Source organism: Euleptes europaea, chromosome 16 (genome assembly GCF_029931775.1).
Source record: "Euleptes europaea isolate rEulEur1 chromosome 16, rEulEur1.hap1, whole genome shotgun sequence".
Taxonomy (NCBI): Eukaryota; Metazoa; Chordata; class Lepidosauria; order Squamata; family Sphaerodactylidae; genus Euleptes; species Euleptes europaea.
In genome coordinates, this window is record NC_079327.1 from 31,794,957 (window position 1) to 31,814,799 (window position 19,843).

Consider the following 19,843-nt stretch of genomic DNA (forward strand, 5'->3'; position numbering starts at 1 on the left):
CTGTCTGACAGCCAAAACTCCCTTTATTTTAGCATTCACATTCTAAAAGCTAGTAGCGTCTGCCACCTAGCGCAGATTCCTGCTGTCTGCAGTTGTAGATCACAGGGGGAAAGACTAGTGCTGGTGTCTCTGGTTTTATTTGCTATGGGGAAGACGCGCAGAAAGTGCAGTCTTAATTTTTGGCAACCAACAACGCTTTTATTTCTGCAATCACTGCCTGTTACTAAGGTTTGAAGGAACGCAAGCGTGCTCTTTTGTTCTATATATGGAACTTGTTACCAGAATCAGAAACTCACCCTGTGCCTCACTTGATACAGATTATGTGCCAGCATATTCCTCATGGACTCCACCTCTTCAGGGGGAAGTCTTTGTGTCCTTTGGTTTCTATAAACCCTGCAAACAGAAAGGGAAGGCAAACATTACACTGATTAAATCAAATGACCAACAGTTATTCCTACAAAGTGGTTCTATGCACAAGATATTATCAGTATAATTTAGGTGTGTATAGGATGCCTATTAACCTTGCTCATAAATCAAAGGAGGAAGCATTTAGCTTCTCTGAAGTATGGGTGCGTGTCTGTGTGTATTTGTGAATGAACTGCAATTCTCCACAATTTATTTGGGGATAAGGCACACACAGCCAATCATGGCTCCCTGACAAGTATACTTGTACAATAATTGAGAGGAAGTCCTCTGGAGCCCCCTTGGACTTGTTTCTGACAAAACAAACATGTATGGGATTAGAGATGGTATAGCACTGATAATCCAAATACAATAGCCTGCATCTATCTTGACAGAGTCCTCTGTGTACGCTGACATTCCTTCCTTTTGCTGTTTATTAATTAATTTAAAGACAGGGGAAGGCATGTGTTCCAAGTATTGGGTAAGACCTGGGAATTATGGCCTGTAAAATATATGGAATAGACATAGTATTCACAAGAGTGTTATCTATACCCAGCCATAGCAGTTGCACCACCATATAAAAGTGATCATGTGATCCAGCCCTCCTGGAGAATTCACATGTTGTCTTTGACACAGGAACAATCCTAAACATTCTGGGGCACACACTCGTGCAGATAATGTACGATATGAGAGATCCCAGGTAAGGCCAACAGAAGTGTCTGTAATTTTTTTAGCTACCAAATTTGTGAGAAGTTGAACTGCTGCCCAATATGTCCACAACTGGCTGGTTAGGGTTGCTAACCTCCAGGTAGTAGCTGGAGATCTCCTGCTATTACAACTGATCTCCAGCCAATAAAGATCAGTTCACCTGGAGAAAATGGCCACTTTGGCAATTGGTCTCTATGGTATTTGAAGTCCCTCTCCTCCACAAACCATGCCCTCCTTAGGCTCCACCCCCAAATTCTCCAGGTATTTCCCAGCTCCAAGCTGGCAATCCTATTGCAGCCTGTAAAGCAAGACTATGAGACAGTTGTGTCCACAGCCTCTGGAAGATTATCCTTAATCCCAGTTGAGTGATATTACTCAGTAAGGATAGGGCTGCCAACCTCCTGCTATTACAACTGATCTCCAGGCAACAGAGCTCAGTTCGCCTGGAGAAAATGGCCGCTTTGGCAATTGGACTCTATTGCATTGAGGTCCCTCCCCTTCCCAAACCCCGCCCTCCTCAGGCTCTGCCCCCAAAACCTCCTGCTGGTGGCAAATAGGGACCTGGCAACCCTAAGCCCAATACTGTCCATAGTGATTGGCAGCGGATCTAGTCAAATCTTTCCCAACCCTGTTTCCTGAGATCTTTCCAGCTGGAGGGACTTGGCAACCCTATTCGCATGTTATTGAAATAGTGCATAACCAAGCATAGTTAGAACTGCTCACTTGTGTATACCATCAATTAATCACCTAGTTCACTAGACATGTCTTCTACTCATGCACATTTAGTTTCAGGCAAACAATGAACAATTCCACAAACATTATGACAGCAATTTGTTATAGTGGGAAAATACAAAAATTGAAAATGTTTTTCATTGAGTTAGCCATTAACTGAGCTGATAAACAGTGAGCATATCTGCTTAAGGAAGGCGGGACATGGTTTCTGTTTATTAAGTACACACCTTTCCCATTTTTATATCACACTGTACTGCGTAAGATACAAATCTATTTCCAAATAAAACAAAGTCACCTTGTTAGCAACCCAATAAAGTGATTTTTATTGGAAACTTTCCCCCAGTCATTACTCTCTGAAGTTAAATACTAGTCTTAGTACACATGTTTTCATTTGCATTCTAAAAAGAAAAGTTTCTGGAAAATGCGCCTTTTTTAAGTGAACTTTCTCTAACATGCTTGGGACCTGTGAAGTAGTATGGGCTGGGAGGAAAAGTAATCTGAAAATTTCCACCCCCACATATACACCCTTCCAAGATTCTATAATCTCTCATAGACTTAGACTATTTTCTCTCCCATCATGTTTCCTCCCCCATTTAAATGATTCTCAATATTCTATGCCTCTTGAAGTATGATCAGTCTTCAACACACTGCTTTTTACTGTTGCTAATTTACAATACCTGTGGAGTTTCCCAATCCTTACTTGTGCCAGCGACCTAGTTTTATCATTGCAAGAGACATCCACTTTAATATTATATCAATATATCTAATTCTCAGCTCGGCTAAATTTGTGGATACTTAAATAAAACAGATTTCAACCATGAACAGGCAAGACAGATGTTTCTACAAACCTAAGAAAAGCCCCAGGTTTACAGAAAAATCTGAAATCTAAAAAGAAAAAAGAAAAGACAAATACACTGGGGATTAAAACTCTCCAAAATAATAGAAGCAACACCTGTGGCTTTTTAAGAAATGAATGCCCAGGGGCCATTGCTAGGCAACCACAACAGTATTGTGAGTTGAAGCCTTGGTTTCTGTCAGTAAAAGGTGGGGGAGGGGGAGAGCCTTTCAATGATGAATAATCAAGTGATGTACATGCTCATGTGAACTAGTTTACAGAACTTGCTAAGTTTGGAATTGGCAAGCCAATTACGCTGTTCATTGGTATCTCCTCCAATCACCCCAAAGAAGTTTCATTTATCCTTTCTTTTCCCACTGAAAGAGGATACTCACAGAGCAGGTCCTTTGGAAGGAGTTGACTTCATCACCCCACTCTCTACCATCTCAATTACTTGCTTTAGTTCCATTTTCTTATATAAGGAAACAAGGCTCGATTTAGGTTCATGTTTGTGTATTAGGATCTTCTTTAGGAATTTGTTGTCAAACTTCTTAAATCTGGATAACAAGTAAGAATAAAGACCATTGTTCATTTCTATTTAATATCACTCTGCATCGACTGTCTTCAAGCAGATATGAACTCTGAGATCAAATGGCAGACATCTCTAGATTACTTAAGGACTGAGAGCCTAGTATCTGTAGGAAAGGAAGAGGGCTCACTGGGCCATATAGAGTGTTAAACAGATGAGGGGAAGCTGCAATCATGGGAATAAAGATGAAGGAGGCAAAGCATAATTATGATTGTAAAGGAAAAGGTAGACTCCTGATTCATTTTGTACAGATGAAGTATTCTAGTGGAGTACAGGATTGCAGAAGCTGCAGTTAAATTAATAATGAATATTCAGTTATAGCAAAGTCCTAAATGGTCCATTCATTTGGCTCTGTTATGTCTGTCATGATTTTAAACCTCATCACTCAAGGATAAAAATATATACATCTTAATTCAAACACAGTATTTGGGGAAATGTGACGTTTTATTATACTAAATGGTATCATATGCCATGTCTCATCCTATGCATGCTTTCTCTCAGTGTTGCATAGACTGCCTTGGCTTGGATCAGCATAATATAGTTGTCATTTTGTAGTCTAGTTCTTATAATAAGGGAGTATGGGTGTTCCCCTACCCACTGGCTGGGTCTTTTATCAAATGAAGAATATGCAAAGAAAGTATATCCAGTAGAGACAAGCTAGCCAAGTTTGAGAACTTTTAACCTCCACCTATGTCAATGAGAGTGACTGTGCCATCCTAAGTGGAATTATGTCCTTTTAAGTTAGGGCTGTCAGGTCTCCTGCTATGGTGGAAGACCCCACACCAGCAGCCCTTTTTGTTCACAGCTGCTGTGAGCAGCAGCAGTTGCAGAAAAAAATACAGTGATGTATTTAGGAAAACCTAGAAGTGAAATATGGCAGCTCTGGGAATCACTAGAAACTCTATGTTTTTATCATAGGGCTTTTATGCATGGTTACTTTGTCTCACAATTCTCCTGAGATTGTCTTGGTTCTCCATTGGGGTTATGCATGATGTTCTCCTCCCCGGGGGCTCAGCTTGCCTCCGTTTCATGACTTCCCTGGGTTTTCCAATCCCAGTTTTATCCCACAATTAAGTTTTCTCCCAAGCTTATCTCAGTTACTGGAAGGTGCATAGTCAAATCACAAGTTCACAAGGTTGGAAGAGACCACAAGGGCCATCCAGTCCACCCCCTGCCATGCAGGATCCCACAATCAAAGCCACGGGTCAATCTTCCCATGCCCCAATATGCCCCCGTTCTCCAACTCTCCTCTAACTCCTCCTCCAGCCAGCCTTCAGCCATCCCCCACGCAATGCCCTGAGAAGCCAAACTGGAGATGGAGGTGGCCATGTGGCCACCTCCTTCTCTGGGCACCTGCTCCCTTTTTTTCTGCTGGTCTGATGGCATATCGATATATCATTAAATCATCTAAAATATTAATCAAAATCGCAGAGAGAGGCAGCAGAGTCTAGGATGATTTGCTTGCTCACCCCCACTCCTGTAAGAAACTCATCACCCAAATGCGGTGGGGGGTAGCGAGCACACAATCCTAGCCTCCGCTGCCTCTCTCTGCCGTTTTGATTAGTATATTAGTTGATTTAACAATATATCAATATGCCATCAGACCAGCAGGGGGGAAAAAGGCGGAGGGCGCCCAGAGAAGGAGGCATCTTCACTAGTCAGTTTCAGGAAGTGTTGACTCAGGAACAAATGGAGAACTCCCCCCTCATTGTGTCTTCTCCCATCTGTTTCAACAGAGTTGTGTTCACAGAATCGTGCACAAGCAGAGAATCTCCCTCCCCCCCTTCCCCCCTTTCCTTTTCTGAGTAGAGCTGCATTTTCGAGGGCTCGGGACTCCAATGCTTATTGTTTTTGTCTGGTGATTCTACAGTACTCCATTTTGAGAAATGGGTTGTGAAATGGTCATTCGCGGGGAGGGAGGGGAGGGGAGGGGTGACGTTATTATCACAGTAAGCATTACAGCCAATTACAAAGTAGCATTTTCAAGGGGCAGGGACTCATACGCTTGTGATTATGCAGTGCTCCTGAGAATCCCATGTCACCAACATCATCCTCCCATGTCTCCACCCCCATCTCGCCTGCTGGTTGCCAGGCTTGGCCTAGAAAGTTTTAAATCCATTGAAGGACCATATTAAGCAAGTGGTTAAACCACTTCCTCTAGAATCAATATAATGTAACCTTTACATTTTTTTATATTGAGTTGTTACAATAGTAAATGAATAGTTAAGATAGAATGCACCTATTGCTGTGCCAGAACCAGATTACAATTCTAGTTAGGACTGAGTCTTCCATGCAGTGGCAACTGGGTCTAAAAATATTGGTTGCCAGGAGACAAAGGGGGCCCACCCACAACTATAAGGCTATCATTTAATTATTATTATTTTTTATTTTTAACATATTGTCTAATGTTTAAGGGGGCCCACTTGCCATCAGGCAAGTTGACACAATGGCCAGTCCGCCACTGCTTCCATGAGGGTTCACATGTGTAAGATCTGTAGGGTTGCCAGGTGCCCACTGGTGGCGGGCAAACCCCCGGCAATTGCCCCCTCTGCCCGCTGACCACCTGAGGGTCAGTGGGCAAACGTGCACGCATGCGTGCATACCGCGCGCGACACTTCCGGTTTAGAACCGGAGGTTCCGCCTCGTGAGGGGCCTTATACCTCTTCGTTTGAGTGGCAAAGGGCCGCTTTACCACTCAAACAAAGAGGTAAAGGCCCCTCACGAGGCAGCACGTCCGGGTCTAAACTGGAAGTGCCGCGCGTGCATCGGCGCTTGCGTCGGCACATGCACGCACACGCGTGCGTGCACACGCTTAACCGCAAAAGCCTCCCGCCGGAGGAAAAGAGGGACCTGGCAACCCTAAAAATCTGACCTTGCACATACACATATTTTTCCTCAGGTAACCTTTTTTCAGAACAGGCTACCTCAAAGTCTTTAAACTTTAGTTTTTGCTAGCTTCAAAAACTAGCTTGGTTGTCTAGAGCGAGAGCAGAAAGGTCTTGAAGCAAACAGGGTTTAAGTGGAAAGATCAAGAGCTTGATTTGGAGAGGTCAGCCTGATACGAAAGAAGAAATGTCAGAAACATGCTGGGGGCTATTTCAGCAGCACAGTCTCGTCTTTTCCTGCTTCTGAAATTTTGAGATCAGTAGAAACTTAATGGAGAGTAATAATAACTTTGGCTGAGAAGCAATAGCCTCGTCACCTTTTTTTCCTCTTTTTTGTAAAAGCTAAAGCCATGAGTTTTGGAACTGGGGACAAAAGATCACACCTTCTTAATAAGGAAAAAAAGAGACAGACTTTTCTATAAACAGCAGGGAGTTGCTGCAAGGGATGAGAAAATCCTGCGTGTGTTCACTGCCTTTTTTGCTTCAAAAGGCTACACAAACATTTCCTTGGAGCAATGGGAAAAAACCGAACAACCTTTCCAGTCATTACATTTGACCACTTGTATGAGAACACAGAGTTGCCAAGTCCCTCTTCACCACTGGCGGGAGGTTTTTGAGGCAGACCCTGAGGAGGACGGGGCTTGGGGAGGGGAGGGACTTCAATGCCATAGAGTCTAATTGTCAAAGCAGCCATTTTCTCCAGGTGAACTGATCTCTATCGGCTGGAGATCAGTTGTAATAGCAGATCTCCAGCTAGTGTTTGGAGATTCAATACAAATTACAACAATAGGCTCAATATTAATCAAACAGTATCAAGTGTATTCAAAACAACAATCCACAGACAAGGACTATACACATAAACAATGGTGCTGAACAACAAAAGTGTACTATATACAATATTTACAACAAATAGTCACCACCAGATACATCCATCAAGCTATTCAGCTTACTGATACTAATAGTGTCCGTAGACTCAAAATAAAGCGCCCGGCTTCATCTGTTTCTTCACAGTTCTGAGCATGTATTTTTGAACATTGACTGATGTGAACTGGGCGACTTGAGAAACTAATTGAGGCTGATGAAGCTTTAGGTGAAACACAATGAATACCATGGATCTGCGTTCCTTCCTCTGATCTGGTTCTGAACAATTTGGATTCAGTTGTGGTCCCCACCGGACATTTGGCATTACCCTTTTAAGGGAATATCAAGAAACAGATGAAGCCGGGCGCTTTATTTTGAGTCTACGGACACTATTTGTTGTAAATATTGTATATAGTACACTTTTATTGTTCAGCACCATTGTTTATGTGTATAGTCCTTGTCTGTGGATTGTTGTTTTGAATACACTTGATACTGTTTGATTAATATTGAGCCTATTGTTGTAATTTGTATTGAACTATTTCAGCACAACTAGGAGTAATTTTGTTTTGAGTGTCTGGAGGTTGGCAAGCCTAGGAGAACATGCTACACGCGATCCTCCTGATATGCATGGTCAAACGTAATGACTAAAAAGGGCTCCTCCTAGAAAGCAGTACCAAAGCTTACTCTGACATAGTTGGGGAAATATTTGTCTTATCATCAGTGATGTCACAGGTATTATCTAATAGGAACTTATTATTTAAAACATTTTATGCCACCTTTCCACCCAAATAGGGTCCTTGAGGCAGCAAACAAGAAAGCATTTGAACATTAAAACATCTACAGTGCTCTATAAAAGAATTCAATAAAAACATATGAACACATAAACACACAACACCAGAACCAGGGAGGAAGGTCAACAACAGCTATTGGGGATATGCCAAACAAAACAAAAAACTTTTCACCCACTGATAGAAGACACTGATACAGGGAGACAGATGAATCTCCCCGGGGAGGGAGTTTCAACATTTTGGTGGTACAACTGAGAAGGAGGGATGATGTCTGTTTCTCTTTGGCAGAGGATCATGGAAGTGCAGTGATTTGTAAAAATAACCCCCCCCCACCGCTTATCTGTACCAATATTTTGGGAGAAGGAAGCAAACAGAAGGCAAGAGATATGTATGGAGGAATGGATTTGAGAACTGTTAGCTTTAAAGGTAATCATTAAAACCATGAGAAATAATGGTAGCACCCTGCCTGGGAAAGAACTGAATGTCAGGAAAGTAGGTAGGCTGACACCGGAGGAAGTTCAAGAAAAGAAGAAGAAGAAGAGTTGGTTTTTATATGCCGACTTTCTCTACCACTTAAGGGAGACTCAAACCAGCTTACAATCACCTTCCCTTCCCCTCCCCACAACAGGCACTCTGTGAGGTAGGTGGGACTGAGAGAGCTCTAAAGAGCTGTGACTAGCCCAAGGTCACCCAGCTGGCTTCATATGTAGGAGCGGTGAAACCAATCCAGTTCACCAGATTAGCCTCCGCCGCTCATGTGGAGGAGAGGGGACTCAAACCCGGTTATCCATATCAGAGTCCACCACTCCAAACCACCGCTCTTAACCACTATACCATGCTGGCTCGCAGTGGCAAATGGAATAAATTGGGATGAAAAAGAATGTAGTGGCTTGTATCCAACCATCCAGTCAAGAAAATGTAAGTGCTTCAAGCTTTCTTGAGAGTGTGTGGAGATTTTAGTTGATTCCCACCTTACACAGCAGCCTACTGAGCACCCCCACCAACATCCTTAGAGTCAGCAAACTCCCAGGAACTACATAATAATGCTCTGCAGTGGGGGAAGAAAGAACTGATGGAAATCGCCACCACCTCTTTAGAGGATGTAAGTGCCTTTCAGGATGTGGTTGGGTGTAGATCAATGTGTTTTAGGGTTACCCATTTTCCAACATTATAGAGCATTCTTACTTGTCTCTCAGTTGGTAATGGCTCCAATGTCCACATATATCTTCAATTCCAGCACTGAAATGGTCCATCAACTACAAAGACACCACATTAAATAACAGGTCTAATGTCAAAGCAGTACCTTTAACACTGTTATGTATATCCTAGCCAAATAATATCATTTAAACCATTCAAAGCTATTGCTTTGCTAGCACTGCTGATTTTTTTTTAAAAAGGGAATGAAATGCAAGGTATTTAAAACATGGTTACTGAAATAAGACATTGTGATACTTGCCTATGATATATATATATCAATGCCTAATATTAATTGCTCTAGAGGATAATAAAATGATTTCTGCTGACTGCTGCTAAACTGAAGTTTACACTACAGTCTAACAAGATTAGCCACAACCGGCGGAATTCAAAAGAGTAGCTGTAATAGAAGTGCCCCATGCCAGCTGGTCTTCAGAGCTTCAAGGGCCTGTATTCAAAAATCTATGTCTGCAGTAGTAGTTGCAATACATACCGTACCTACCTTGACTAGCCTGTTACAGTTATATGGGTAAGGACCGTAGTTCAGTGGCAGAGGGCATATTTTACATCCAGAAGGTCTCTCGGTTTCAAACCTTTTTCCCTCCAGCTGGAAAGATCTCAGAAAACAGGGTTGGGAACGATTATATCCACTGTCACTCACTATGGATAGTATTGGGCTATATGTAGGTTTGCCAAATCCGGATTGGAAAATACCTGGAGATTTTGGGGGTGGAGCCTGAAGAGGGCAAGGTTTGGGGTGGGACTTCAATGAGGTATAATGCCATAGAGCCCACCTTCCAAAGCGGCCATTTTCTCCAGGAGATCTGTAATAGCAGGAGATCCCCAGCTACCACCTGGACGCTGGCAATCCTAGCTATATGCACTGTACTGTATAAAGAAGCCTTGTACACTCATCATGCCAATTCCCCACCAAGAAATGTAGTTGGCAGGAATTGGAACAAGGACTCATGCACTAGAAGCAATTTTATACCATGGAAGATAGTTATATCTATCATCCAGAGGGTGTTCATTCATCACTTACGGTACTCTAATAGTGCAGTGGCTGGCTCCTGTGACAAGCACAAAAGCAACACAATCAAGCCACCAATAGACAAGGTAGACATCCCTAAAATGCACAGCTCTGCAGAAAAATATTACTTTGCAAATGACGCAATAGGAAAAGCCAAAACAAATTAAAAACAGCAAGATGAGGAATAAATATGTCTAGGAGTAGGGTTGCCAGGCTGCTGGAACTGGCGGGCAATTGCAGCCTGCTTGGAGCAGTGGCTGCACATGCCATACATGACATGCTTAACATCACTTCCAGGTTTAGTCCCAGAAGCTCCACATCATGAAGGGGCTCTTTATCACTCAAAACTGAGTAAAGGGCCCCTTCGCGATGTGGCGCTTCCGGGACTAAACCTGGAAGTGAGGTAAGCACATAATGTATGGCCGCCCAACCCCACCCACAAAAACCTCCCACTGGTGAAGGGGGAGGACCTGGAAACCCTATCTAGGAGCATAGGACACTCAAGGCAAAATAAAAGAAGGGAGAGGGCAAATCAACCTAATTTGCCCTTTGAGTGCTCATAAACTTTGGTAGGGGAGATCTGGATATTTCCAAGTTATTTCATCCTCTTACAATTCTTCATAGATCCCCAAATTGTAGTTGTTTCTTTTCTCTTGTACAATTTAAAAAATACATTTTAAAAAATCTCTTACTCGCACATGAATTTCCTCATTGATGGACTCTTTCTTATTGGTCTTCTTAACTCCGAGGTACTTTACAAGTGGCCTGATGGTAATACCCTTCATTTGGAACAAAGAGAGAGGAATGCTTTTAACTCAACATCAAATGATTCATTACATTGTGAACAGAAAGTGTTTACCTCATAATAAATCTCAAAACAAACCCATTAGACAATGGATGAAGAAATTTACTTGCCTGGATGAACACTGTAAAATATGTCACTACAATAGTAGAAGTAATAAACATTTTCTTTCTAGGGAAGAAAACTGCAGGAAGCAAAAATGCAAGTGAGAAACTGCTGGCTCCTCGTACCCCACTGTAGATGATAATAAGCTGGTCTTTAAGAGTGAATCGGTAAGTCCGGAACTTGTTGCTGATGCAAAAGAGAAAAAGCACACCTAAGAGAGGAACAAAAACTTGTCATTGACCAAGAAAAATAATCAATGAATCACCGGTACTATACACAGATTGCCATATTGTCATACAGTAGCTAAGTATTTAGTGTTGCCAGGTCCCTCTTCACTACCAGCGGGAGGTTTTTGGGGTGGAGCCTGAGGAGGGTGGGGTTTGGGGAGTCTATTTGCCATAGAGTCTATTTGCCAAAGCGGCCATTTTCTCCAGGTGAACTGATCTGTATTGGCTACAGATTAGTGGTAATTGTGGGAGATCTCCAGCTACTACCTGAAGGTTGGCAACCGTATAAGCATTGGATTTGAATATAGAAAATACAGGTTCAAAACATCACTATATTATTATCTACAGACTTACATCTCTTTGAATCTACATGCACTGTGAACCCTGGAAATTTTAGTAGGATAAAATCACTAACAATCTTACAGAATAGTCAACATTCCTCAGATTGAGTCTAGGAATCTCAGAAAAATGTATCTCCAAAAGATTGGAGAAATCTCACCAATCATGTACACCCAGCCAGTGGTCTGCATTCTATATTACAGACCAGTGTAATCCTTGCTTAGCTAGTTACATAAAATCCAAAATAGTGTTAATTGACAAGACTCACATTTTCCCTCCAGTATCTACAGATAAGTCATTTCATTTGTGAATAGTTTAGGGGGAGAAAGATATTCAAATGAATTAACAGAAATGAAGAGATTGAGCTGGAAACTATAAAATCTATAACAAAATAATTATATTTAATATATAGTGTACACAATAGGTTTGTTGAAAACACTGGGCCTGGAATGCAGGCTACATATAAAACCACCAGTATAAACTGTTACAAAGGTTATCAAACACAGTTGGTACACTCATTATAAATGACCAGTACAAGACCATATGTGTTTTGGCCCATTGGGCTTTCCCCAATGGTCATAATTACAAAATATGATTATTAAAAAACACATCCGGAAATACATTTTACCAGGTATTTTATATCTGAAATTTGAAAACCTTATATCTTGTGTGGCCAGATGTAAACTACTAACACAAACCATGGGTCTTGCAACATGGAAACTTGCTCACACAAACATCTGGTATTAAATTATCAGTGTATCCTGATGTGTGTAACATCAACCAGTGATAAAATGCATTTGCCACATTACTATATGGTATATGACACGTTGTCAACTTAATCTTTTTCCAGAATATTGTATTATTAGTTGTAATGGAGTATCTACTTCTGAGTATGTATGTTCTAGGCTTTGAAATAAAAATTAGTGTCAAAAACAAATGTTATATTTTAAAATAACTTTTCTTTAAGGAATTATTCAGTGCAAACTACATGTTCCACTACACTGCCTTTCTAGTTTATTCTAAGCTAAAAAGGCATTTATAACTTTCTTCCAATACCAATACCAAAACCTTTAATGGCATAAAATAACTCCCTTCCTTCTGTTTGATTTCTGATTCTGTTTGTAAGGAGTCAGTCCTTCTGGTACTGGCTTCTTCTTTCCCAGAGGCAGTCTCAGTCTCAGCCTCTTTCTTCCTTTTAACTGCGCAACCAGCTCCAACCAAAAAAACTTTTAAAAACCCAAAACAATCTACTTAACTTATCCCAGCACAACTAGTATGACTGGTTCCACTATACCTAAAGTTCCCTGAAAGCATTGTTGAGCAATAGGTAGGGTTGCCAGGTCCCTTTTCTCAACTGGCGGGAGATTTTGGGGACAGAGCCTGAAGAGGGCAGGGTTTGGGGAGGGGAGGGACTTCAATGCCATAGAGTTCAGTTGCCAAAGCGGCCATTTTTCTCCAGGTGATCTGATCTCTATCAGCTGGAGATCAGATGAATTAGCAGGAGATCTCCTGCTACTACCTGGCAGTTGGCAACCCTAGCAAAAGGGTCAGTGTAGTGAGATTTTTTCTGAGATTTCCAGACTGTTCTCATTCAAATGCACACACTTGGGAAGACATGAGAGTGAAAAACAGTTTATTTTTGCCAGGTAATGTCTTTGTACAGCATTCCCAGTGTTGTTCTTCTATGGCCATTTTTTTTCTCTCAACAGAAGTACGGGTCTGCATGAAATGGCCTGGCCAACAGGGCACACCTGTTGAGCTCCTCGTTCAACCGGTTCTACCAGTCAGCTCTGCATTTCCTAGCCTCCCTCTCCACTTAACGATGCTTTAAACAATGCAAAGAACTCCATCCACCTGGTCTGACTTGATTAAAATACTTCCTTACTTAGCGCCCTCCAAAGCATACAGAAGACCAGTGTGAAGCAAACAAAGGCCCAGTTCCATTCGTGGTTCCGTCCGACTGTGGACACGCCCATGAATACAAATATTAGTGTTTCGTTAATGCTGCTCAGCATCTTCATGAAGTACTTTATTGTCGTATAGGAATTTTGAGAAACATTCTCCTCTATGTATTTCTTCATAGTCACTGCACATGCAGTTATCCTGTTGATTCAGAAACACCAAGGAAAGGATTAAACCACTAGAAACAGCAAAATTTAAAAAGAGGAAGAAAACTATGGTTTTCTATTGAAGAGCAGAGGCCCGCTAGCAACTTGGGGATCTCCAGAGGAGATCACTCCTCTGGACGAAATGTACTTAAGTAGTCATTTAGGCATTCACTGCACACCAAGATCCTGGTTGAAGACTAGATCCATGTACACGGTGGGCAGATTGTCCCTGCTGCCCTACATCAGTTCAAGGTCAAATCCAATGCCCAACCTTTATATGGAATCGTCATATGGATAAGTGCCTTCAACCAAGATACTGAGAGGGTCCAGTCCTCTTTTTTGCGCCACATCCTAGGTGTTCCTAACTGTGTCAGGTAGACAGATCTGTGCCTTGAAGCTGGGCAAGTGTTCCTGGAAATCAGGGTTTGGATTTAATCCATGAGGTTCTGGCTGCATCTGCACTTTCTAAATGAATATCCTCGTTGTATCACTGCCTTGCTCTCAGATTCCTATACAAGTAAGCAACGAAATCTAATTAAGAGGAAAATAACATTTGTTGGTATTTTGACTCTCTTCTGATGTTTGGAAGGGAGCAGGCCTTTAGATGGTTGCGCCAGCACCTGCTAGATATAGAAAACCAAACTCTATTTTCATTATCAAATAGTCCCTACTCTTTTCTGCATTCTCCAGCAAACATGCATTTGGGATAATTGCCGATATAGTGGATAGTCCCACTCTTAGGGTCCCTCTGCAAGCAGTTTAAAAAGATAGTGTTCAGCAAACCATCCAGTCAGGATTTGGGTATGTGGTAGAGGGCTGACACAATATCCCTTGAGCGATTATGTGTATTGGCTCTAATGCCTGCTACTATGTGTTACACCCATTAGTATGCATCAGATTGAATAAAAAGAACTCAACCTGTTTAAAGGACTGATTGCATAGTCTCTCAATTGCTATGGCTACTATCAAACATTGCCTCGATCATATGAGGCAACCTGGTACAAATGGGCAATAATAGTCTGTTCCAAGGTGGCTCCTGAATAAATAGAGCTCCTTTTTATACTCACGCCAAGATGCCTGAAATGTAAACAGTCTCCGCAGCTAAGTATGACAAATAGCTGAACATGAAGACAATGAGTGGTTCAATTGCAGAAACGTTCCGTGTGAATCGGGTTGTGAATGCAGCTGCAAACCCAAAGGCGATGCCAAACAGCAGCCCACCAAGACCCACCACAAAGAAGCGAGCAAATCCAGCCAAGATGTCGACTGGCTCGATGTCTTCATATTGGTGCATCTGAGTAAAGCTAATGAAGATGTTGTATAAGACCTGCATGGGGAAGTAATAAAACAATAGCTGTAACTCGGATATCTGGAGATGCGCATGGCAGGCATCACCTAAATGAGTCTAAGCAGACCATTCCACTTAGTGGACTGCACTAACATGTTACATTATGCACATTATACATAAGTCATCTGGTATTGCTCCTTCAGACTTGTTTGAAAGATTCAGAGCTGTCCAGTCAACAACAAGGTGCTTATCTCAGTCCTGATTTGGACCTAGGGTTGTCAGCTCCAGGTTGGGAAACACCTGGAGATTTGGAGAGGGGATGGATTTCAATGCCAGTGCAATCGCCAAAGCAGCCGTTTTCTCCAGGGGAACTGATCTCTGTTGCCCGGAGATCAGTTGTAATAGCGGGGGATCTCCAGCCACTGACTGGAGGTTGGCAACCCTATTTTGGACCTAGTTCCTCCTACATCTTCTTGATGAAAAGAAGAAGAGTTGGCTTTTACATGCAGACTTTCTCTACAACTTAAGGGAGACTCAAACCGGCTAACAATTACCTTCCCTTCCCCTCCCCACAACAGACACCCTGTGAGGTAGGTGGGGTTGAGAGAACTCTAACAGAGCTGTAACTTGCCCAAGGTCACCCAGCTGGCTTCGTGTGTAGGAGTGGAGAAACCAATCCAAAAAATGGTCCTCATACAAATGGCACATAGTTAAAAGCTATAAGTATTTGGGAATTACTTATAACTATAATCTCAATTGGTCTATACATTGACAAAATACTATTAAAGCCACCAGGATTTCCTTAAATCAACTCAAGCAGTTTTTCTACGCGAAGGGGAATCAGTGTGTTCCTGCAGTGATCAAAATCCTGAATTTGAAAATATTCCCCCAACTTCTGTTTGGTGTTCCCTTATGGCTTGGAACTCTTAATCAAGAAGTGGAGAACATCCAAGCCATATTTCTTAGACAAATATTGGGGATACCTAAATGTGTCTCATATTTCACAATTTGTTGTGAAACTGGGCAAAACTTGATTGCCACCAAAGCCTGGATTCAAACAATAAGATATTGGCTCAAATTATATTTTCAAACTGAGCCAGGTTCCCTTTTATATTTCTTGAAAAGTGAACTTCATTATTTCTCATGGGACATATTGATTAGATCTAGAGTCTAGACTCTGCCAAATTGGAATTGATTTAGATAATCTTGCTCTGGCCAATGAATCTTACATCTTTAAAAGAATCAAGCAACGTCTCTTTGATGTAGAATTGCAGAATTTTAACCCAGCTCTTCCCCCCATCTGCTCTCCGGCGGCCCTAGACCTTAATAATGGATTGGGTAAAATAGCTAGGTATCTAGATAACCTAGAGATACCTTCTCATCGCCGCGCTTTTCTATTAGCTAGGGTTAATGCATTCCCATCTAGGATGCTCTTAGGCCGATACCTCCAGATCCCTAGACATGAACACCTATGCACATGCGGTTTAAACTTGTTAGATACAATTGACCACATCCTTTTAGATTGCCCCTTCTATGTGACTCTGCGGGATAAACTGCTATCTACTTTGCTCCAGTACAAGACATACAGGAGTAATGAAGTGAAATGCAAATTTCTTTTGAGTGACCATGATCCTAAAATTACGGCTACCGTGGCTGAATTTCTTACAGGAGTTCTTAAAGAACAAGCAAAGTTTTATTAACCCGACTTGTAACTTATATGTATTGCCCTTTGGAGGTATATTGTTGTTTTTTTCTATCTCTGTCTTTTGGTATGCCAATAAAGGTTAATGAAATGAAATGAAAACCAATCCAGTTCACCAGATTAGCCTCTGCCGCTCATATGGAGGAGTGGGGAATCAAACCCGGTTCTCCAGATCAGACTCCACTGCTCCAAGTCACCGCTCTTAACCACTGCACCATGTTGGCTCTCTGAAGCTTTTAATTTGTTACTGAAATGTAACTTTTATTAACAATTGTCATCCAGTTTTGTGGTGTTTTATTTTTGTTTATTTTTTGTAATGACCATTGGCCATATGCAATAAAAACCAAACTGAACTGAAAAGCAACAACTGGCTACTACTGAAAGCAATGTTTCTCTTGCTGACTGCTAGTGCTGCAAAATGGCTGTAAGGCTGCCATAAAATGCACTGCTGAAAAATGCAGTAGGACAGAATAGTACTTACCACAGTTATCCCATCATTCAACAAAGATTCCCCAAATATCATCATACAAAGCTGTTCGTTAACAGACATCTCCTCAAAAATGGCCAGCACTGACGCTGGGTCTACAGCTGAGATCATGCTGCCAAACAGCAGGCTGTCGAGTAAATTCACATCTTGGAGGCCAAAGGCTGCAATCCGGCAAACCCCATACATGGAGAATCCAATCCCAAAGGCATTTATGAGGGACCCCAGAGCAGACCACCAAAGAATGGATCCAAAATTTTCAAAAAAAGGACGGGTAGGCATAAAATACCCTCCCTCCAGGATAATGGGCGGGAGGAGGTACAGGAAGTAAATGCTTGTAGTCATGACCGGTGGGGACCTGTGATCGGTGCCAAAAATAATCCCACCAACCAAGACACCTATCGCAATGAGGATGCAGTTCTCTGGCATGAAGTGAGGCAGTTGATGGTACAAATGGAAACCTTGAATAAAAGACAGAAAAAATCATACTAGAAATATTCCTTCAGTGGAGGCTGTTCTTGAGCTCAGACACTAGCAAGAAATGCATATGGTCTAATGGTTACATTGTGAGACTAGGATATGGGTGACCCAGTTTCAAATCCCCACTCAGCCATGAAAACATACTGGGTGACCTTTCGGGTTGCCAGTCCAAGCCTGGCAACTGGTGGATTGGGTAACACCAGCTGCATCGCTAATTGGCTGCATCACTAATGTCACTTCTGCAGAAAATCCAGTAGTGGCATAGGGTAGCGTCTAGGAATCACCAGAAACTCTGGGGTAAAATCAGAGGCCATTTATGCTTGGTAATTAGCAGCACTTGCCAGGCTGAATTGCCCCGGCTGAATTGCATACGTTTTTGAATTTTTCATGCTGAACCGTCATTCCGGAAGTGACTGCGAAGCCAGCGCCTACGTGCTTCACATTACTTAAGAGCCCATTTAACACGACCTTTGGTGTTTGCCCCGAAGAATCCCCTCAAGGAACCATGCAAAATGAAGCACCCAGAAAGTTCCAGCTTGGTGATTGGATGCTAGAGGTCATCTCTTACTGGCTAGCTTTTATTTGAACTTTGAGTATCCACAAGTTAGTTCACCCTCCCCTCCACCCACCTTTGCTTCCCGTTACTCAGAACCATTTAATAATAATAATCATTTCAATTTATATCCCATCCTCATCCCCAGCCAGGCTGGCCTCAGGGCAGCTTTGCTCAACCACCATGCTTTATTCAACAGACCTCATGTCTTACCAGCTTTACTATATAATATCTTTAAGTAAGTATTTAGCTAAACAGATTTCTTATTTTCATGTTGTAATTCAGCCACTGACCTGTAACCTGTGTTTTAAACCCTTTTGCTTAATTTTATATTCAATAAAGCTTTTTTGCTAATATTGGTGAGTCTGCTGGTCCAAATCCAGAACTGCTCAGTTGCATTACTAGGAAAGATTTCTAGGCTTGTTTGTAGTAACTACTGCATATGTAAACTGGTGATGGGAGGCAAAATATGGCACTAAAAGGCCAAATGATCAAAAGATCATTTTACTTAAAGATATTATATAGTAAAGTTGGTAAGATATGAGGTCTGTTGAACAAAGCATGGTTGAGCAAAGCTGCCTGGAGCCCGGCCTGGCCGGGGATGAGGGTGGAATAAAAATGATCAAAGGATCATTTTACATTTAATTTCCACATTATTTTTAATGTTTAGTCTGGTAAATAGCTCATTTCCTCCAAGCCACAGATTTGACCCTAGAGGGATACCATGTGGTAGATACCTAGAGATGTGTGGAAGTGCTGCTTATGATACAGCTATTTAAAATGAACCCCTCTGGATTTAGGATTAGCCCCTCCCCAATGTAGTCACACCCTCACCTTAAATTATCAGGCTATCAGAAACATCTTTAGCCACAAAATGATACTGATAACATGAACAAATTATGTATTATCATTATATGACATTTACGCTAGAGTTTTGATAGTAAGTACATTTACACTGCAATCCTAAACAGTTACTCCAGTTTGAGCCCATTGAAATGAATGGGCTTAGACTGGAGTAACTCTTTTTAGGATTGCACAGTTGCCTTAGCCCAAGAGTTTAAGAAACACATTTTATGTTTTAAAATGTTTCACAGAGGTGTTATTTTTGTTTGATGAAAACTGCACTCTTTGCATTTTAATTACTGCTCCTGCATGGAAATCGAAGAAGACCGTCAGACCTTTTACTCACCTATTTTGGCAAGGGAAGCCAACAGTATCCAAAGGGTGACTTCATAAGGGATTTGTACATATTCATAATCAACTGTGAAGACATGAAGTTTCTCATCTCGTCCAGATTCAGTGGCATCCAAGGGGCCAGGCCCATGAGAGGCGGTAGAATTACCATGCGAAAGATCCGAAGATGCTGCAGCAAAAGAACCCTCCTTCGCTGAGGGGAATAGCAGCCAGCTCAAAACATTTACACACACAAGTATTGGAATTCCCATGTTGAAAAGAATAACTGCTTCAGCTTCTGTGTGAAGTACATGCTGTACACATGCACTTAGGGCATTATCTTTCTGCTATTAAATGCCTGTTATAGTCCTGGGTTCTTATTGATCTTGCAGAAGGCTGCTGGGGTATCTGATTTAGCGGCTCTTCCATTTCATGCTGAGATAGAAACTGAACTTAATCTGAAAAAGAAACCGGGTCCTTGCAAACTTCTCCAATGTGAGCTTGGCTTCCAACCAGAGTCTCTTGCTCCATTTGGAAGAAAAGAAATACAGCTTCTTG

The 19,843-nt window shown here is 41.8% G+C and overlaps 1 protein-coding gene across 1 annotated transcript in view; it reads right to left on the reverse strand.

Annotated features, from left to right (window-relative positions):
- SLC9A4 (solute carrier family 9 member A4) overlaps positions 1 to 19,557 on the reverse strand; it is a 30,734-nt gene extending 11,177 nt beyond the window's left edge. Inside the window, exons 1-9 of the mRNA XM_056862152.1 lie at positions 19,302 to 19,557; positions 17,077 to 17,540; positions 14,673 to 14,932; positions 13,383 to 13,600; positions 10,940 to 11,142; positions 10,717 to 10,803; positions 8,986 to 9,056; positions 3,073 to 3,234; positions 297 to 393 (exon numbers count right to left, since the gene is read on the reverse strand). Coding sequence (XP_056718130.1) covers positions 297 to 393; positions 3,073 to 3,234; positions 8,986 to 9,056; positions 10,717 to 10,803; positions 10,940 to 11,142; positions 13,383 to 13,600; positions 14,673 to 14,932; positions 17,077 to 17,540; positions 19,302 to 19,557 — 1,818 coding nt within the window. The remainder of the gene's footprint in view (positions 1 to 296; positions 394 to 3,072; positions 3,235 to 8,985; positions 9,057 to 10,716; positions 10,804 to 10,939; positions 11,143 to 13,382; positions 13,601 to 14,672; positions 14,933 to 17,076; positions 17,541 to 19,301) is intronic.
- Positions 19,558 to 19,843: the final 286 nt, after the last annotated feature.